This window comes from Trachemys scripta, chromosome 2, assembly GCF_013100865.1.
Source record: "Trachemys scripta elegans isolate TJP31775 chromosome 2, CAS_Tse_1.0, whole genome shotgun sequence".
Lineage (NCBI taxonomy): Eukaryota > Metazoa > Chordata > Testudines > Emydidae > Trachemys > Trachemys scripta.
In genome coordinates, this window is record NC_048299.1 from 22,599,619 (window position 1) to 22,616,778 (window position 17,160).

The following is a 17,160-nucleotide window of genomic DNA, read 5'->3' on the forward strand; positions in this document are numbered from 1 at the left end:
AAGAGCTTTTCTGAGATTATGAGACTTTTCTTGGTACTTGGTGCTTTGTTCTTTCCTTTACCACCATCCCCTCTTCCTTCAAATGTGCCACTGTAATGTCCCACAGCATTATTTTGACTCCTCTTGCCTTTCTTACTAGCATCTCTTTCCCCTCCTTCCATTCACCTCCGTGCTCTCTACTTCATTAACCTTGACGTTCCCTCCACCATGTCTCCCTTTGAACCCCTCCGTCTGGCTCCTACCCTCTCTACCCCACTGACGTTACCTTCTCCAAAGCCATCACAGTAAAGCTTCAAAGCCTCTTTTTCATCCCCATCCTTCTTGCCCTGTTCTTTTTCTTTGCTATGGTTGATCACACCCTCCCTTTAGAGGCTCTGACTTTCAGTTGCTCTCTTGATCCTCTTGTTCTCTCTCTATTACCACCACATTGCTCCTCTCAATCCTCCTTGCTTCTTACTTTGCTCGTACCCCGGTTTTTATGAGCCATCCAAATTCTGGAAAAATCATACCCTGACTCACCACACCGACATAACTTCTTTTCATACCCATTGTCACCTCTCTGACACAGCTTCTCTTCATATCCTTTGTCACCACTTTCCCCTTTTTCTGGCTTCTCCTTACCTTCCACATCAAATTCAGTTTTCATGTCCTCATCTTCAAGAGCCTTCACAACAGAGCACTAACCTACCTCTGTGCCGTACCCTCTTTTCACTCTGCCCTTGTTCCCTTTGCTTCACCCAAGCCTCATGACTGACTCCCCCCAATGTTTTCTTCTCCCACTCTTGCTCCAGGACTTTCTTCCAAGCAGCCCCCTATGCATTGAAATGCCTTTCCTCACCCCATCTGCCATGCCTCCACCCTTTCCTTTGTCGAGTGCCTCCTTAAAACACACATGTTCCATGAAACCTGTCCTTCAAAGGTATGGTATCACATGTAAGTCTCACAACTTCCAAAACACTTGCTGTACAGATCACAACAAGTACACAATATTATTGATGTTACCTTTGTTTTCCCTTACCCCTACCTACAGTGTTTGTACTTGTCACTCATCAAGCTATAGTTTCATTTAGCTCATCAGAGCATGGAATACGGTATTTTGTCTAAGTGCTATCACATTTATGTGCTGTATAAATAAATAATAATTACAGCAACAATTAGAGCACAGCAAAGGGGGTGGCTGTAAGTTTTCTTTTGATAATGTAAGAATATTACATGGCAATCTGTAGTATTCCTTTACAGGTTTAATGCCATTTAGTTACATGGTAACAATCAGTTTCATGGAGGTATACAAGGATTCAGTGAAAGCTCTAAGCAGATATAATACTGGATGAAAGAACACGTATCTGGAGAAAACTCAGCTTCCGAGAGTCTATATTAAAATTGACATTCCCATCAATAACAAATATAATACTGCTTGCAGAGTTGATATTTAATTTACTGTCTATTGACTTTCAAAACCACAGAGACTGCAAAATTTCAATTCAGAAACTTTAACTTGTTTAGTTTTTGTAGTCTGTCTGAGTCTGGATTTAGAAAGCCCAGTTGTATCTGAAAGCAGAGGGAGAGTTCTGCTGAAACTCTCAGTTTTAAGTTTTCTATTATCTCTGTATGAATACATGAAAATATTATAGAAGAGGGTGCCTTTTCTCTGTCATGCAAACAGAAGTTATTTTGTGACTAATCTACCTATTACAGAGCGAGTATTTTGATGCATTGTCATTTGTTCTGTTAGCACTCCCATTTTATGATTGGATGAAACACACACATTCTTGGCCAAATTCTGTTCTCAATTATGCCTGTACAACCCTATTGACTTCAGATGGGTTGCATAGGAAAAGCTCAGAGCAGAATTTGGGCAAGTGCATTAAGCAGTAGTATTTTTCTAGCATTGTGCTCACATTGGCCCTTGATATTTATGGCCAAATTCTCTTCTGATGTAACTCCATTGAAGTCATATACATAAAATGGAAGCAGAGAATTTGACCCATAGTATCTACATTTCTTATAGCTGCGATGGAATGTATTTTACAAGTAGAGATGTATGTACATTTAATATACATAACATACATATGTATATGAAATGTACATACATATATATAATTATATATAATTACAAATGTTTATGTGTATTAAATATATACGCACACAGAGTGGTTGTCATTTAAAATAATCAACATTTTCTAATAGTTAGTACCCTAAACTTAGAATGGGAAATAGCTGTGGTATCTCGCATGCCACTGTGGAATAATTGTTGGTAAACGTTGACTTTTTAATGGCAACTCTTCTGTATTAATATACATATATATAAGGCCCCACTTGAATTGTGGGATGATTGTCAAAAAATTACAGCTGAGTTGTGACAAGCCATGGAAAATTGCAGAAAAGTAATAATGGACATTATTGTTTGCAGTAATTAAGTCCATTATTTCTTTTCTGTGATTATTACGCTGTTGACCACCCAGCGTTGAGAGTTGGGGCTTATGCTGTTGGCTGCCCGGGGCTCCCACTGTCAGCCCCATGCACAGTGGGGCTCCTGTCAAAACTGCAGCAGAAGCCTAATATCGTGGAATCCACCATTTCCACAATATCACAAGTTAAGTGGGGCCTTAGTAAATATACATTCTATTTACTGAGTATATCTAGCAAACAAACAAAAAAACCCATCACAGTCACCTGGGCAAAGAAATCACATTTCATGATTATTTCTTCATCAGAAGGCTTCATATTATGGTGGTGACATCAGAGTTTTGAAATTGCATTTTAGAAACTATAAACATTCTTATCATTTACAGCACTTTATGCAATAGGATGCAAATGAAATAAGTTTATCTGAATCATGATTGGTTTGCCACTTCAGAGGTAAATCATCCAATAAGCACAGAGTTGATTTTGTTTAATTTGCATATAGAAATTTGATTGGTGAAAATGCTGCAAGAGATGTTTTATATTTTTGTCACACTTTAAAGAGCAGCTAATGACCCACAGAGAATTTGGAAAAAAACATTCTATTTACATTTCACCCTATTTATATGCCTTACATTTACATGCAAAGCGGGTCATTGTTTCCTTAGGGGTTATCAGCACCTGGTATTTATTCCCCACCAGTAGTCACAGTCCTCTGTGACATCAACCTCATTTCCACACAGCAACCAGTTTTATAATGTATAAATTAGGTGCTTACATTACCTGGCAATTTTGTCAGTGCAAGACATTGTGACTAGCTGCTCTCCCAACAACACACCGTCCCATGTTTGAACTGCATTATGGCATCGGACAGGGATGGTTCCTTCTCCAGACTCAATCTTCGTTCGTAGATGCCCCCGGTACTTTCTTACTATGTGCTTGGTACTGTTCACTGGGTCAGAAAAAAGTGATGATAGAAAAACAGTAATTAAATGTTTGTACAATTGTCTCCTGAGACGAATAAAAATGCCTGTGACACCTCAGCTTGCATCATGGAACCACACATGGGGTCCTTTAAATCAAAGAGGAAATTGGATAAGGCTGCAGCCCATGAGAGCAGCATAATGGATATTTTCAGTGGTTTGCTCTGTCAGCTTTTCACATAAATCTGTGGTTTTAACACAGCATGAACTGAGATAATTTTCACAGTCACCACCGTATTTGAAAAAATGCAGAGGCTTTTAAAGCAATACTCTGATTTCTTATTCCCTCCAGTCTGTTGTGCAGTGCCAGTCTCAGCTCTTGTAAGCTAAGCATGGTCAGGCCAGTGTGATACTTGGCTGGGAAAACTCAGGTGCTTTGAGGAGCAAGTGTGGGTGATGCTTTTCCTCTCTGACTCAGTTCTGAAGCAATGCCCAAGCATAATGTTAGGTACCATGTTAGTGGAAGAAACATCCCGGAAGGAGATGTAAAATTAAAGTCCAAGCTTGAGGTCCCTAAAAATTTCCAACCTGGTGTCGTGACAAAGTAAAGCTTGGGTAATTATATTCTGTTTGCCTAAGATTCGCCCTATAATTTCCCTTGGATGAGGTATACTACACTCTTGTGTGGTGTTGATAGGTTCTGTTAAACAGTTGCCATGCTCCACCCCAGCGCTAGCTGCATTTCAGTAATGTGCAAAATGAGACCTGTAGGTGTGTTGTTTGTACAAAAGAGAGTCAAATTTGTAAAACACTTTGGATCAATTAGGATGTAAGGCACTGTATGCATGCAAATTCATTAGCAAAATTACCATTATCACACAGAGGTGGCTGGTTTATCCCTAAGTGGGGGAGGAAGGAAATCAACCTTAATGCATGGAGGGGCCCCTTGGCCTGTAGAACTAATATTCCCACCTGTGTGAAAGAGGGTTCACATGCTGCTTATCTCCAAAGTGCTGCTCTGACCATCTCTGGGTCTATAGAGGGGGCTCTGTATATAGATGGAACAAAATGAGGCAGGCCAGGAGGTGGGGGATGTGGGGTGGACTAACATCTCCTCAGCAACCAGAGGTAAATCTGCCCAAATGTTCATGCGTCTTATGGCTGTATTAATTTTTGTGTGGTGCCCATTTCATAAGAACGGCCATACTGGGTCAGACCAAAGGTCCATCTAGCCCAGTATCCTGTCTATTTCACACTGGGAACGTCCCTCAAAGGGATAGAGTGGTTCCTGGTGCATCAAATGTCAGAGTGAGGAGCCAGAGGGGACCCAAAGCTGGTGTGCAGGCATAGGGCCTCTGCACGCATACCTCTGCAACCATGGTCCCCTGCCTCTGCCCAGATGTCAGGGGATCTGTGGAACTTGAGTGCTGAACTGATGTTTGCTCTGCAGAGGGTGGGGGAATCCCAACCTCTCCCCACCTCTCTCAGTCAGACCATTCTGAGGAACATTTGTGAGGAGCCCCTCACTCCCCTCAGAACTCCGTCTCACAGTTTTCCTGTGGGAATGGGGTGACTCCCTCCCAGCTTTGTTATTTTCATGCAGCCCCATTTTTATTCTCTTAGCAGATTTCATGCTACAGGAACAAGACACTATCTCCTCCTGGCATGTTGCTTCTGTGTTCCAGAAGGCTTCTTTAGATGGCACCTTGCCGCCCAGTTGTGATACATTTGATGTTAATAATGGATGTGAAACCTTGTGCTAAATGTGTTGCTAATGTCAAGATCTGTAAAAATGTACAATGTGCATAGTCTTTTGGAAAAACCCTTGAACAAGTTAGGAGTGGTACATGAGAACACACTCTGTGCTAGAAACCCTTATGGTTATGCTGTTGTATTACATGAGAACACACTTTGTGTTAGAAAGCCTGAGAAGACTGCTATTTCACACCTGGTGCCTGTAAACAAACGTAAAACTTTTCACAGCACAAAAGCCATTACAAACCTCATTTGCGGTATGAACAGGGAAACTGAGGCACGTCCCGCATTGCTTTCAGAGCTAAATGCCAAGATACCTACACTATGAAGAACATTAATAACTACATTGAGTTGATGTTAAATGGGTTCCAAACATTTGCCAGAGTTTAGATGGATAAATTAGCTATTTTCATCAGCTCCTGGCGAGTTCACATGAAACATGCAGGGATTATTCTGCAACTCCTGCAAGAGCATGTCCAATCCACTAAAGATCTAACCAAATATTATTGTGGGTTTGTAAAGGGATTCTGTAACATTGTTACTTCCATAATGGACCTTGCAGAGAGAAACCCTCTTTAGTCAGACATAGGGTGACCAAATGTCCTGATTTTATAGGGACAGTCCCAATATTTGGGGCTTTTTTTTATATGGGCTCCTATTACCCCCCACCCCCGTCCCGATTTTTCACTTGCTATCTGGTCACCCTAGCCAGACATGATTTTGATGAACCATTTCTGCTATACACTGATACTTCTAATATTGGGTTAGAAGCTGTAATAATCCAAGACCAAGAACGGGAAGTTTCTAAGATGCATTCTAGACACCCCTTCCTGCATCAATTTTGCACTGGGGTGTGATGCTGTAAGATTGAATATGACCATTTATATCATTGATGTTACCACCATTATAGAATTGCAACAAATCTTGTACCAAGTATGTCATGTAAGGTGTCAATGGAAAAGTTAGGATTTGCTAAGTAAGATTATCCTGGTTATATGCATGTATATAGCAGGTTTCAAGTCTGTGTGGACCTTGTTCATCACACACAATAAAATCAAGGTGTGACAAGTCACTGGGCTGATCATGCCACTGGCAGAGAGCAGCTGGCTTTCTGTTCATTCCCTAGCTGCACCCGGGTTCCTCCTGTCATTTTTCAATGTGTTTGCTTTGTTACAGTGTATCCTGGGTTGCTAGTGCTAGTTGAAGCAATTGATTGACTTTGGCTGGTGCCAATGGATTGTTTACAAAAAAGCAATGGAAAAATAAATTGCTTCAGAACACTGGGATTAGCAAATGCAGCAAACACATGTAGAACAGCAATGTCAGCTGTGACCTGCCAGCAGCTACATTGGCCAATCCTCCTGTGATCATTCGTTCTTCATTTTCTTGTGTTTTAAAAATATTGTTGTTAATTCAAGAACAGGCTCTGATACATCCCAGCTCTTTAAGAGTCTGTCTATGTTATTTCCACAACCATGTCTGGGAATAGCCAGTAGCAGCATGATTTCTTCCCTCCTCCCTACCAAAAAGCTAACATCTTGTCTTTAGTGTCGTGGGATGCAGTTGTGGATTTTTTTATGATTTGTGTCTATGGTGCTCATCACAGCACTAACTGAGCACCTCACAAATATTCACCGCCCCATCTTCTGATCCCACCACTTCTCTTTGTTCAAGTTTCTTCCTCCAATAGGGCCCATTGGGTGTTCCCGTTATAGGGAGCATGGTCTCAGAACCAGTCCACATGTCTCTTGAGACGGTGAGTGAATTGTCTTTTCTCACCACCCGCCCCCAAAAGGGTGAGTATTAGCATTTTTGTCATTAAACAACTGGATCATGGGGCGTATACGATGGGATTTGGGCCAGGCAGGACAAACAATCAGCACCATTGCTCCATAGCAAACACAACCAGAAATAGGACCAAATGATCACAGAGAATTTAGACACAACACTATATGGGGGACTGCACACCCAGAAGAGCAAGAAGAGTAGAGTTGTGTCTGGCATGGTCTAGTCATATAAAAATCTATATTGACTCCTGCATATAGATTCCCTGTTTACTGGTTCTCTCCTCCTTTCAGAAGTGTTCTCTTTCTTCCCAGCCTTTCCCTCCCCATCATCCCCACTGTGCTCCGGATCCTCTTACCCTCACCAATTCCCACAGCACAGCCTCTCTCCCTTGCAGCTGTAGTTCTCCTTTCTCACTCTGATAGTCAAGCAGTTGAAAACAGCCACCAAATTGCTATCCCCTTTTTACTCACTCTTGTATGTCAAAGCTGCAAGGTTAGCAAGGGTGGATTGAGGGGGCTGGGATGCAGCTGCCTGAAGATTTTAGTGCCTGCATGACAAGGGGAATATCCCCTCATTTACATAATTTTGATTATGCTAAGTAAATGTTACCTAGCCAGGGGCAAAGCACCATAGAAGGAGCTGACAGAGATAATTAAAGAGGAGCGATCCAGTTCAGGGAAAATAAGAACCAGCCCCTCCAATAACCGCTGGTCATTTTTTAAAAATTGAAATAAAAACCAACGGTTCTGTGGGTTCCAAAACATTTGGAAAATGTTTTTTTTCCCCATTAAACTTGATGTTTGTGCACACTTGTCCCTTCTAGTTCTCTTCAGGACTGGAGCTGGAAGGGCCAAAATACTATGAGAATGGCTGTTTTTATGACATTTCTGTCCTGGATTGGAAGTACCAGTAATTTAGCAATAGATTTTCACAGATCTCCATAGTTTAGTAAATGTAAGAGATCACACAAAACATCTCACCCTTCAAATGCTTACATGGCCTGGCCCAATCTTCAAACTTTGTTACTTTCTTATACAAATTCTACCTAGGGAGAGGGAGAGCAGACAGAATTAGCTGATAGGATTCATGCAGCCATGGCCTGTGCACACTCACCCTGGGATACATTTCCAAAGAATTGATAAGGGATTTTAGCTGCTCAACGGCTATTAAATTCAGTGGCTGCTGTGTGACTAAACCCTTGTGCACTGCTGCATGTCCCAAGATGTTTGCCTCACCAGAATAAACAAACACATGTTCCAATATGCTGCTCTTTAACATGTATTAAGAAAACAATGTTTTATTAAAAGCCACACCCTGATCTTTGTTAAAGGTTGTGTACAGATCTGATCTTTGGAACGCGAGCCATTTTTAGTTCTTACCATGTCATTAAGCAATGTATGCAAATATAAATATTGAACAAAGAATCCCTTTATTTTACATTAAAGTTAGGGACTGATTTTGGAGTGCACACCGCTTGCTAGACATTAATGTGATGCCACTTGCTGGAACACTCTTTGCCACAGATCACATAAAAAATCTCCGAGATATATTTATTTATGTACCTTGAAGTTACAAACTACTGTCTACTGCTGCTCTCCTGTTCAGTGTGATCAAAGCATCAGTGACTCTGAACATTTCTGAGCTTTGCCATGCTGGTTTTCCAATGGGTTAATCTCAACTAATTGCAGAGGGAGAAGGAAGCTGAGGATGTCACTTCAACCAGAACAAAATGTCAATTCAAACCAGAATTAAAGAGTACAAATTTTAAAATAATTTGGAGTGGATTTATAAGGTATGCTAGACGTAAAATTAGACATAAAAAACAGCCCCCGAGAATTTGGAAATAAAAAGGTGCTGGAGTATTACTTACAGTATTATAAATTTACACAGACAACGCACATTTAAAATAGTGCCCTAACATCCATTTCATTTGGTGTGCACTCCTTGCTCCGGTGCTGTTTTCCAGGGGCATGTGAAAAAATGAGTTGTATACAAAACAAAAAATCCATGTTTATGTATAGCTGAAGTGTACAAAGGAAATGGATGGTGATTAAACAGAATCACACAAGTAAGGCTCTGTCTGAAATTCACATGTGGCTGCCTCCGAGGTGCATTTTCTATTTCCGTGCTTCAGTGGAGGCTGTTCTTTCCTCCAGAAGGGTGGGGGAAAAAGCCTATCTTGCATTTTTGGACGCTGGACTCTCAATTCATCAATATGGTTTATAAAGCTTCATAAAGGCTGTTAGGAACAAAGAGATGGAAAAAGGAGTACTAGCATACGAACCACTTCATAGTTCAATAGTAATTAGAAATGCAAGTTCTGCCACCCCTTCTCATTTTGGGTAGCACTTTTCTATGCAACTAGAGCTCAGGATTTCAATGTAAGGATGGCAGAATATGACTTTTCGTGTATGGTAGTAATTTCATCTCTAATTAACACTAATTCATTTTTTGAAAATGCTTTGAACTCTTCAGGTTAAAGAATATAGGTATTGAATATAGGTATTGAATATAATAATACCTGCTGAATATAGGTATTATTATATACATGTACAATAGTATTCTGTGCACTTGTATTGGGGTTGGGGTGGGGGTCATAACACATACTGATTGCTATGGATGAATACCTCTGGCTCTTCATTGGCTAGAAAGTCAGACATGGTCAGTGTTCTTGGTCATGCCTTGCTTTAGAGACAGGCACATAAGGAGGAAAAAGGCCTACAGTTTCAAAACCAAAGAGTGATTTTGGGTGTCCCAGTTTTTGGCTGCCCACTTGAGAGAATATTAAGGGCCCTGATTTGCAGATGGTGGGTGCTCAGCATTTCCTGAAAATCAGGCCCCTTTTTGATGTCTCAAGTTGGGCACCCAGGAATTGTGGCACCCAATATTATTAGTCACGTCTGAAATGTAGGCCGAGAGCTTTATCACAACGTTATTACGGGTCATGGAGATTCTTGGGGCTCATCCCCAAAATCAGTCCAATATTTACTAGGAAAAAGAGGCCCATGACTTGATCAGCTAAAGATAAAACCCTTTACCCTCTTCCCACCTCTGTCTTTCTTGGCTGAAATCCTGTTCTTGGATGATAATTAGGCAACCATTGACTTTATTCAGACTGTTACCTGAGGTATTTTATCTTTCTTTCGCTCTGCACTAATTTTAAAGAGAGCATTCTTGAATTCTTCCATAATCTCTAATCTATCAGTAGTTTCAGGCAGGGGCATTGGAACAAGAGGGGAAGCGGGGGCCATGGCCCCATCACTGTAAGGGTGAGCGACAGTGAGGAGGGGGCAAAGAGGAACAAGCAGTGAGGGTCTTGGGGTGGGAAGAGGTGGTAGGAGCAGGGCCTCAGGGGAAGAGGTGGTGCAGGGGTGGGAGGTAAGGGGGGACCTCAGGGTGGCAAGGCATGGGGAGCAGGGCCACGGTTTGGGCACCGGTGGCCCCCCACTTTTAGGGAGCTTCCTCTGCTCCTGGTTTCAGGTGTGAAATCCTGGTTCCATTGAAGTTCCTGGGAGTTTGCTTATCTGTGAATCCTGGACAAATGGCATTCAATCTACCACATATGTAGAAAAACAGTGATGGGAAAGGTTCACAGGAGAGGATCAGCATGAATAAAAATCCGAAAGTTTAGAAAAGGAAACTGCTGCGTTATTTCTCCTTATCTGTTTTAAATGGGTTGCTACTTAACTGTGTTTTTTGTCTTATCTTGACATGTGTGGTCTGTAAGCGATGTTTAGGACTAATAGCCAGGAATGGCTATTAGTGGTCTGTGGTCTGTTGAAAGGTCTTAATTTAGTTACATCAAACAATGCCTTCACACATAACTATTAGAAGGGTGGGACCTCTCTTCTGTTCCAATGTCTTTTCCTTACATTAGTAAAAGCATAGAAACATGTGTGAAATGCTCATCCTAGCTGGAGTTATGTTACAGTGAAGCTAACTGCTAAAGACAGAGCACTTTATACTAACTATTGGGGCCTTTTGTGTCTTTGAAACAACTTCTAAACAAGCAGCTGTCTCACATGGGGCTTTATCCTTATGAGACCAAACGTAATATAGTGGGAAACATCTATCCTAAGAAATGTGTGTCATGTCACATACTCTCCCTCAGGTGCCTCTTAGCTGGTAAATACATGCTACTACTTAATGATCCCTTAAAACAAATTATTGCCATCAAAGCCACAAACAGTTGGCTATTGTGCTTGTAAATTATTTCTGAGGACTCAGAGGAAAGAAAATTATTGTGGTCAGGGTAGGGTTCGTCTCACCTACAATTATTATTTTCCGTGCTGAGAACCCAGCCCGGCTCTGGATGAGAATTGTATTAGCACATCTAAGAAGAAATCGCAAGATTTGTCAGAGGAATTAAGATTCCGTGCATGTGGCTTGGAGATACCAATCAAGGAGAGTGCAACTTGAATGCTTCAAGATTATTATTTTTAATTACTAATTGCTCTTCTCATCTAAAATTAGATGTGCCGCACCATCGCTTTGAAAGCGCAGCAGCCCCCGTGGGGCAAAGTGTGGAGACCCATCAAAATTCTAGCTGCCATTTAGTATTTGTGCCTCAGAAGGAGCGAACTCTTTGTGAGATTAGTTGCTAGTCACAAAGACACATTAAATGGTCGCCACCGATGATCAACTAATCCTTTTACAGATTTGGCACAGGCGGAGCACACCCAGAATGGGGGGATTTTGTGATGCCAACAAAGCAAAAGTCAACAGGAGCTAGAGGCCCACTAGACTCCTAATCCCAGTACCACAGGATCAGGATGCTGTCTAAAAGTTTTTTCCATCTAAGACACACCTTTTTATAAACAAATGAAACTTTACTGATAAAACTGTCAACATTCTGGAAATTTTTTGTGAAAATTTCCACACTATTTTTCATCAGTATTTTTACTAAAATTATGAGAGACATTTTTCATTTACCAAAACCCTAGTTTTTAACCAAGAAAACATGATTTTTTCAATATCTGAAAGCTTTCTATAGCAAGTTTGGTAAACATATTAATAAAAATATTCTGCAAAATTTCATGAGAAACAGAAAATGAATTTTTTTCACAAAATAATTTTCCTGTTTTACAACCAACTCTAGTCTTATGTGATGTGGCATTCCTGGAGTCTACAGGTTTCATGGCCAAGGCTTTCTCCCATAAGATGTTCCAGTTAAACTATACATTATGGGGCTCAATGAAGGAATCACTGGGTGAAGTTCTATGGCCTCTAGGAGTGAAGTTCTGTGTTATGCTGAAGATTAGACTAGCTCATCACAATGGTCCCCTTTGGCCTTAAAATCTATTAATTATTATTATTAATAATAATACATAGCTCTAGTGTTTTTCATCTTCAAAGTTCTATTGTAAGCCTTAAGCATAGAATATCAGGGTTGGAAGGGACCTCAGGAGGTCACCTAGTCCAACCCCCTGCTCAAAGCAGGACCAATCCCCAACTAAATCAGCCCAGCCAGGACTTTGTCAAGCCTGACCTTAAAAACCTCTAAAGAAGGAGATTCCACCACCTCCCTAGGTAACCCATTCCAGTGCTTCACCGCCCTCCTAGTGAAAAAGTTTTTCCTAATATCCAACCTAAACCTCCCCCACTGCAACTTGAGACCATTACTCCTTATTCTGTCATCTGGTACCACTGAGAACAGTCTAGATCCATCCTCTTTGGAACCCCTTTCAGGTAGTTGAAAGCAGCTATCAAATCCCCCCTCATTCTTCTCTTCTGCAGACTAAACAATCCCAGTTTCCTCAGCCTCTCCTCATAAGTCATGTGCTCCAGCCCTCTAATCATTTTTGTTGCCCTCCGCTGGACTCTTTCCAATTTTTCCACATCCTTCTTGTAGTGTGGGGCCCAAAACTGGACATAGTACTCCAGATGAAGCCTCACCAATGTCGAATAGAGGGGAATGATCACGTCCCTCGATCTGCTGACAATGCCCTTACTTATACAGCCCAAAATGCTTTCTTGGCAACAAGGGCACACTGTTGATTCATATCCAGCTTCTCGTCCACTGTAACCCCTAGGTCCTTTTCTGCAGAATTGCTGCCTAGCCATTCAGTCCCTAGTCTGTAGCAGTGCATGGAATTCTTCCGTCCGAAGTGCAGGACTCTGCACTTATCCTTGTTAACCTCATCAAATTTCTTTTGGCCCAATCCTCTAATTTGCCTACGTCCCTCTGTATCCTATCCCTACCCTCCAGCGTATCTTCCCAGTTTAGTGTCATCTGCAAACTTGCTGAGGGTGCAGTCCACGCCATCCTCCAGATCATTAATGAAGATATTGAACAAAACTGGCCCCAGGACTGACCCTTGGGGCACTCCGCTTGATACGGGCTGCCAACTAGACATGAAGCCATTGATCACTACCCGTTGAACCCGATGATTTAGCCAGCTTTCTATCCACCTTATAGTCCATTCATCCAGCCCATACTTCTTTAACTTGCTGGCAAGAATACTGTGGGAGACCATATCAAAAGTTTTGCTAAAGTCAAGGAATGACACGTCCACTGCTTTCCCCTCATCCACAGAGTCAGTTATCTCGCCAAGAAGGCAATTAGGTTAGTCAGGCATGACTTGCCCGTGGTGAATCCATGCTGACTGTTCCTGATCACTTTCTTCTCCTCTAAGTGCTTCAGAATTGATTCCTTGAGGACCTGCTCCATGATTTTTCCAGGGACTGAGGTGAGGCTGACTGGCCTGTAGTTCCCCGGATCCTCCTTCTTCCCTTTTTTATTGATCTGTGAGGTAGGTAACTTTCATCACCATTTTACAGATGTGGAAACTGAGGTAACCAGAGCCTAAGTGATTTGCTCAAGACTACAGAGGGAGTCAATATCAGAACTGGGGTTAGACCCCATCAGTTTCTTACTCCCACTCGAAAGCATTAACAGTCAGATCAGGTCTTTCTTTTTTTTATAGGACTTAGGTCTCCCTTAGGTGTGCCTAGGCACTTTTGAAAATCCCACCAGGCACCAATCTGCATCTGGCCTCAGCTGCTGAGCTTTAGCTGTGACTCCCATTGTGGCTGCCACGACTCAGGCCTAGGACTTCCTTTTTTCATCTATGGAATGTGACTATTTGTGTGATCACATCATTAAGACTACACTGGGTTTTAACCAGTGTGCTAGAAATGTCTTTCTAAACTGGACGAAATGCGTTGTCCTGGATGATTGACAACAACCCTCTTACTGCTTATTCCCTGTGGCAAATGACTGGCAAATCCTGAAAGAAGAAACTAACCCCCATATATATATATTTTTAAAGATTGAAATAGAAAGGGATTTTTGAGTTCAGGATGTCCTGGGTTGGACAGTAGCAGACACCCCGATGCCAGGGTGCAGACTAGATGCATTAGAATCGAAGCAAAAAGAATAATGTTTGTCAAGGGACCTTTTGCCCATGAGGAGCTAGCTCTATAAAGGGGACTTCAGCTCAGTATTGCAACAACTAATGTTTAGGCTCCCTGCCGGCTAGTGGAATCCACAGCCCTGTGTTAGGCTCCCAGGCTCCCTACACAATGCATGGGGTGAGATAGGCACCTAAATCCCTTTGTGGATCTAGCAAAGGGCCTGCATTCCACTTTAGTGACTCTAGTAGTATTCCCAAGTCCTGAGGGGATGGGACTGAGCATTCTTTGTCATGAGCTGTTTTGCATATTGTTGATCCACTCTGCAGGAAGCCCCAGATGAGTTCACAAACAACTGTTTCAGGGCCAGCCAAATACTTGGACAAATAGCTTGTCTGTGTGAAAATTCCTCCCACTATTCTGCAGACTCCTCAGCCGTGGCCTTTTTCTGATTAATGTAGCCATTATATTGCATCTGAACATTGCTTCTGAATGTAATGTTTTACAAACCAGCAATACCTAGAAACAAAACAGAATCAATAAATACAGTGCAATTCCCCTTGGTGATTCAAGCATTCTATTAAAATTAGGCTCTGATTATAGCTGTGGAATCCATTTGCCTGGACCCAAACAAATAGATTTTGCTTTACATGAAAGCTTTTCAAGGCTCTGGCCAAATCCTAGGCCATGTCTACATTACAGACTTAAGTCGACTTAAGTTATGTGGATGATCATAAGCCACTTTAATTATATCGGTTGTGCATGTCCACAGAATGCTAGTTTACTGTCTTTAACTAAAGTTTGGGGCTACCCAGAGTTCTCAGGATAGTTGGCAGAATCCCCTACCTTCCCTATCCTCCTCCATACACACACAGACACTCTCTCTCCTAAAAGAAATCTTACTTAACAATATTATTTATAATATTGACAAAAAACCCGCAAACTAAACAGTAGCCAAGAAAGTCACAAGCCAATAAAAAGTAAAATACTAGCTACAGTGACTGGGCTAAGCAAAGATGAGGTAATATAATAACAGTTGCCTAAACTGGCTATCTGATACTGAATGCTTTATACCCATTAGATCCTTTTGTCAGGAAACACAGGTCTTAAACCCTGGTCCCACAGAACTCTTAGGGGCAAGTAAACTCTAACCTGTCACCCAGAGACCTACTAACAGTTGCTAGGCAGAAGCTGAACCCTGACAGAGGATACCAGTCCTGGACCCTGACTGGCAGAGTGCTGGTTTGACACTCTGTACCTCAAAGTCACACCCTGGAACCTCTATATTCACCATGGTGAGATGATTACGGTATGTTCTGTACAAAGTATACCTTGTGAGGTATCATTTTAAAAGTCTTGATCTGTTGAACGTTAATTTCCTGTTGGATTGTATGTACTATCATTGTGAAGTTATGAGGCATTGCTATATGTGTTACTGAAATATGTTGTGAGGTTGGGAACACCCACAACCAGCCTTTCAGATACAACAAAGGAGTATCCATCAATAACCAGACAGCATTAATGGCACATCAACACCCATCAAGAAAAGAATCCACTATCCCAGAGACTCTTTAGAGAAGACAGGTAGGCAATGGAGACTGCTTGACCAATAGGAACTGCCTGATCCCTAAATCACAGCAAAGATCTTTCCTGCAAGCTGGAAGAAAGTATAAAAGAGGGGAAGTGGCTTGGCCTCTCCCCCCAACCCCCATCTCCACAGGCAACGACTTTCCAAATTGCTGGGGCACGGTTGACCCCTGGCTCTGCCCCAGGCCCCGCCCCCACTCCACCCCTTCCCCCAAGGCCCCAGCCCACCCTGCCTCTTCCTGCCCCTGCTCCACCCCTGCCCTGCCTTTTCCAGCCCAGTTCCACCCCCTCCCCTAAGTGCTCCACATCCTAGCTTCTCCCCCCTCCCTCCCAGCCTCATGCACATCATGAAACAGCTGATTGCAGTGGGCGGGAGGCATGGGGAGGGATGGGAGGCATTGATTTGTGGGGCCTGGCAGCGGGCGGGAGGCGCTGGGGGGAGAAGGAGAAAGGAGGGCTGCCGGTAGGTGCTCAGCACCACCATTTTTTCCCCATGGGTGCTGCAGCCCCAGAGCACCCATGGAGTCAGCGCCTATGCCCCATCTCAACACCTGGAAGAATGTCTGAACTGGGGAAAGACTTTGAACTGAGGAACAACGGTCCCAGGCAGGAAGGTAGTCCCAGCTGACGTATTGAATAACCTGCTTGTACCACCTGTCAGGGTGAGATACTATTTTATTCAACTCTTGCTTATACTACAAGTTTAAGATTTAGAATGCCTGTTTACTTCTCATTTTCTTAATGTAACTATCTCTGACCTTTATGCCTACCACTTAGAATCACTTAAAATCTATCTTTCTGTAGCTCATAAATCTGTTTTATATTTTACCTAAAACAGTGCTGGGAAATATCAGCTCATGTTAAAAACGGTTGTTGCACGTCCACTGCCCTTTTGACGGAGTGGTGAACTAGGTAATGAGCTTACCCTGGCCATGCTTCTGATCAGTGCAAGATGGTCCAGTTCTGGGGTGCAAGGCTGGGGCGCTGGGACAAACTGGCTGGAGCCTCTCTATTGATGATTCATGGGTGATTGAGAAATCATTGGTTTCAGAGTAATTAGCCTCTTAGAGTTGGTAGAACAATTCCCACCTTTTCATGTTCTCTCTATGTGTATATATATCTCCTCACTATATGTTCCATTCTATGCATCCGAAGAAGTGGGCTGTAGCCCACGAAAGCTTATGGTCTAATAAATTTGTTAGTTTCTAAGGTGCCACAAGTACTCCTGTTCTTTTTGAGAAATCATTGGTATAACTCAATTGGATGAGTCCCTCCCTGTGGATATCTGTGTAAGTGCAGTGCCTGTCAGAGGTTTGTAGCTTGACATCAGCATCACAGTGTGAGAGGCAAC

At 42.3% G+C, this 17,160-nt stretch overlaps 1 protein-coding gene across 1 annotated transcript in view; it reads right to left on the reverse strand.

The window, feature by feature from the left end:
• ADARB2 (adenosine deaminase RNA specific B2 (inactive)) overlaps positions 1 to 17,160 on the reverse strand; it is a 421,252-nt gene that overhangs the window by 31,087 nt on the left and 373,005 nt on the right. Inside the window, exon 7 of the mRNA XM_034760060.1 lies at positions 3,187 to 3,355. Coding sequence (XP_034615951.1) covers positions 3,187 to 3,355 — 169 coding nt within the window. The remainder of the gene's footprint in view (positions 1 to 3,186; positions 3,356 to 17,160) is intronic.